General features: G+C 37.3%; 1 protein-coding gene across 1 annotated transcript; it reads right to left on the bottom strand.

Moving 5' to 3' along the window:
- Positions 1-1,554: 1,554 nt before the first annotated feature.
- On the bottom strand, positions 1,555-3,634 carry LOC141640911 (protein FAR1-RELATED SEQUENCE 5-like). Its single transcript, XM_074449590.1, has 3 exons — positions 3,414-3,634; positions 1,797-2,619; positions 1,555-1,575 (listed from the first exon to the last, which is right to left on the bottom strand). Exons 1-3 carry the CDS (start codon positions 3,632-3,634, stop codon positions 1,555-1,557), a joined length of 1,065 nt encoding a protein of 354 aa, XP_074305691.1.
- Positions 3,635-3,845: the final 211 nt, after the last annotated feature.

Raw genomic sequence — 3,845 nt, 5'->3', positions numbered from 1 at the left:
AAGGAACGAGATTGGTGAAGAATTGAGTGAATTATGGTGATTTTAGGGTTGAGAGCAAGGGTTTAACAATGGTGGAGTGGTTGTTGGGAAATTTCAGAAATTACAAGTGAGGGAGATGAAGTTGTGAGGGTTTAGTTGGGGGTTAGTGTAGAGGAAAGAGGAGAGAAAAGACCCATGAGCCAAGTTGAGCCCAATAACTCAAAATGAGTCGGTATCCACTAGAATTTTCGTCCCAAGTCTACTATAACTCGAGACGGAGAATAATATTATTAAAAATCTACACTATTATTACCGTTACGATATTTTATGAAAATAAGCTTTAAATAATAATTATTTAATAAAAATTACTTAAAAGTTTATTTAAAAATATTAAGAAAGTGCGGGGTGTTACAATTAGTTTATCTTACAGGTGTGATATTGGAATGAATGCATTGTGAGATTGTATTATGTAATTCGTGGTATTTAAACTTTAAATCGAACAGTAGGTGAAATTGGTACTTTAACAGCATTCAAAATGACATATTATTTGGAAAACGCAAAAACATATGATATAGTAACTCTTATTAAACAAACATTAGTCACACTTGAGTGAGAAATCTCTTTATTAGAAACCGTGATATTGTATAGAAGAACAGCTGATATTGTATTGAATAAATTGAAATATTGTATCACATGACACGTCTGATTATGTGGTATTGTATTGAATACGTTGTGTTATTGTAAAGAATACTGTAATTAATGGGACAATTGTGGTATTTATTTAAGACAAGTATGATATTGGATTCGCTATCTTGTGATATTGTATGGCCTAAAAATGTGAGGATAATAATTATTCCCACTTGTGATATTTATTTAAGACATGTATGATATTGTATTCGATATCATGTGATATTGTAGAAACTGCGAAGATAATAATTATTCCCCAAAAAGTAAAATTTTGAATTGAATATTGCGTGGTATTGTCTTGAACAGAATGTGATACTGTAAAGAATACTGAAATTATTGTGATACGTGTTGTGTTTATTTGATACAAGTGTGATATTGTATTCGGTATAATGTGATATCACATTATACTTCAAATGCAATATCATAGTTCTAACTATGAAATATCACAATATGTACATTAAAAAACCCATCGTCATCAATATTCCACCACATTCATTTTAATCTGCAAGTTCAGAATATGGACATTGAAATATCAGACTTCTGATAATACTTTTTGGAATCTTTATTTAAGAAATACCACACGCCTAACTATGCAATATCACGACATGTACGGTAAAATATCAGACATCTGATAATACTGTTTTAAAGCACTATGGAAGAAATATCACCCGTTTAACTATGAAATATCAGACGTCTAACTATGAAATATCACATTTATATCACTACGTAAATCCTAACGTATGAAGTGTAATTGCTATAATAGTAATGAAACTATGAGATGTATATCCTATATATATTGAGCTTCATCAACAAAGAATCCTCCAACCAAGAGACGACGACACAAATAATGTTTTGGATGGCCTTGATGAACATGAATCAGTATACCAGTCAATCATCATCTGAACTCTCCTGAAAAATGCAAAACAGCACAACAAGTAGTTGTCAGCAAATGAACAAGCACAGTTGATACAGTTTTTGAAATTAAGATCATAAACAACACAGCGAGTAGTCGTCAGCACTCAATATCAAAAGTATATACAATTCCAAAAATTAAACTCATAAACAGAAAATCGTATGGCATCTTACTTATAGAAAGAATGTAATAGAATATATTTATTTAGGTAGCATACCTGATTCTCGATGTCAGGTACAAAAGGATGAGGGCAGTTACGCTTATCATGGTTAGCCAATTGTTTGCAATTTTTGCAAAGCCTTTTTGGCTTCTCTGCTTTGGCAATGCATTGTTGCTTTGTCGATATCATTCTCTTCCCACTACCCTTGTTCTTTGCCTGACGAGGCGGTAGAATCCTCACCTCAGTTGAGGAACTACATCCAAGAAGGATTTCCAACTCCTGCTCTTTTGTCATTGACTGTGCTTGTGGATTGAGTTTGACCCGAAATTGCTTCAATGTGTCAGCAAGATCAGTGATCTGATTGTTAGGCATAGTTCTCAGCAAACTGATAGTTGAGTAGAACTCTGACCATAATTTGCACAACTCCAGCTTCCTTACATCAGTGGCATCAAAGTTGTCAAGTAACTCACCATGTGAACCATATAGAGGGATCTTTTGTGCATTCTTTGTCCAGCGCATAAGTATGTACTTATCAGGCAAAGTCCTAACTTGTTTCCCAGAGAAAACCCAAATAATGTGTCTGCAAATAATACCCTTCCTATTAAACAACTTACAAGAACATTCTGCATCGGTGCTTGTAGAATTGAACACTACTTGATAAGTCTTATGCATTCTAGCGTCAGTAACAACAATGACCTCTGTACCGTCGACAGGTGGTGTGAAGCCACCAACACTAAGAGAACACATGGAGGCAGCAGCCTCTTGTTGAAAATCTTTGAAAAGAGCAAGGGTATAAACCTTGGACGCATGAGCTTCCAAGTGTAGAGACGTAGCTAATTGGGGTAAAGTATAATCACTGTTGATGGGGCATATTTTGCACCTGCCGACCGAGTCAACACATTGAGCAAGGTCAAGGATCAAAAGACAGCAAGTCAACATGTTAGACCGCCTAACCGACGCAGCCTGTCGGCCGATCACTTGGGTCTCGGCCAGGCAGCTAGCCAGCCGGGACACACATCCGCGTACTCATATCCAAGACCCCTCGTCATGGAGTCAACAGGGCCCGCCGGCCTGCCATAGGTCCCTCGGCCGAGGGTAGATCAGTCTTTCCACCTGCTAGCCACTTGGCCACTTGGCCACTACGTGACAAAAGGTGAAAGTCTATAAATACTCCTCAGCCCTCATTGAGGAAAGGACGCGAAAATATAACCTAAACACCTCATAATCTGGTAATACCTTCCTTATCTCTCTACAATATATACTTCGCCAAGTAACACACAACTTATCTCTTTAAGTTCACTGACTTGAGCGTCGGAGTGAGTACGCTCGGCCAAAGCCGAGCCCTCAGTTTGTTCATTATTTCAGGAGAGGCCGAAAGGAGGATTCAACCAAAGACGTTATTCTACAAGCCACGAGTGGTAACAAATAACTGCTTCGGAATTACACCCGGAATAACTGTCTCGATCATGTTGCTTTTGAGTATGGCGTTGTTGATCCATGGCGCTTTGAAAACGCATCCAAAACTCAACAAGTGTACCATGTATATTTTCAAAATGCTTGAAAAAGCTATTCTGGCTCTCCGATCGTTGAGTTGTTCGGAGAAGACATCCCATAGGAATATCACGATAATAAGCCAGGATCCATCTCCTTCTTTTTTTATACATGTATGACAACCATGAATTTTCTTGCAAGTTATGTTCAGCAATTAAGTCAGACCACTTCCATTCAAATTCTACAGGTTCCAAGTCAGAGTCCCAAACAACAGAATTCAAACGACTCACAAAATCAGTCTCCTTGGATATTGTAATTCCAATCTTGTTAGGGACCTTTTGCATAATATGCCACATGCAATATCTATGCTTAGCCTTTTTGAAAACTTTGGGTACAGCCTTCATTATTCCTGAACATTGGTCAGTGATTATACATTACGGCTCTCGCTGACCCATAGCATTTAAGAACTTCTCAAAAACCCACTTAAATGAATCGTCATCCTCATGGAACAACAATGCAGCAGCAAAAGTCGCAGATCTTTTGTGGTGGTCTACCCCAGTAAAAGGAGTGAAAATCATAGAATATTTATTTGTACCGTAAGTTGGATCAAAACTG

Source organism: Silene latifolia, chromosome 2 (assembly GCF_048544455.1).
Source record: "Silene latifolia isolate original U9 population chromosome 2, ASM4854445v1, whole genome shotgun sequence".
NCBI classification, from domain to species: Eukaryota; Viridiplantae; Streptophyta; class Magnoliopsida; order Caryophyllales; family Caryophyllaceae; genus Silene; species Silene latifolia.
This window is presented reverse-complemented; position numbering and strand designations above follow the sequence as displayed.

What these genes read in the sequence shown, in the direction of transcription:
- LOC141640911 (XM_074449590.1), bottom strand. Translation starts at nt 3,634, where the DNA reads ATGAAGGCTGTACCCAAAGTTTTCAAAAAGGCTAAGCATAGATATTGC. An exon ending in AACTTGCAAGAAAATTCATG is followed by an intron (nt 2,620 to 3,413) that starts GTTGTCATACAT and finishes CTCGGTCGGCAG; the next exon opens with GTGCAAAATATGCCCCATCA. An exon ending in TACCTGACATCGAGAATCAG is followed by an intron (nt 1,576 to 1,796) that starts GTATGCTACCTA and finishes TGCATTTTTCAG; the next exon opens with GAGAGTTCAGATGATGATTG.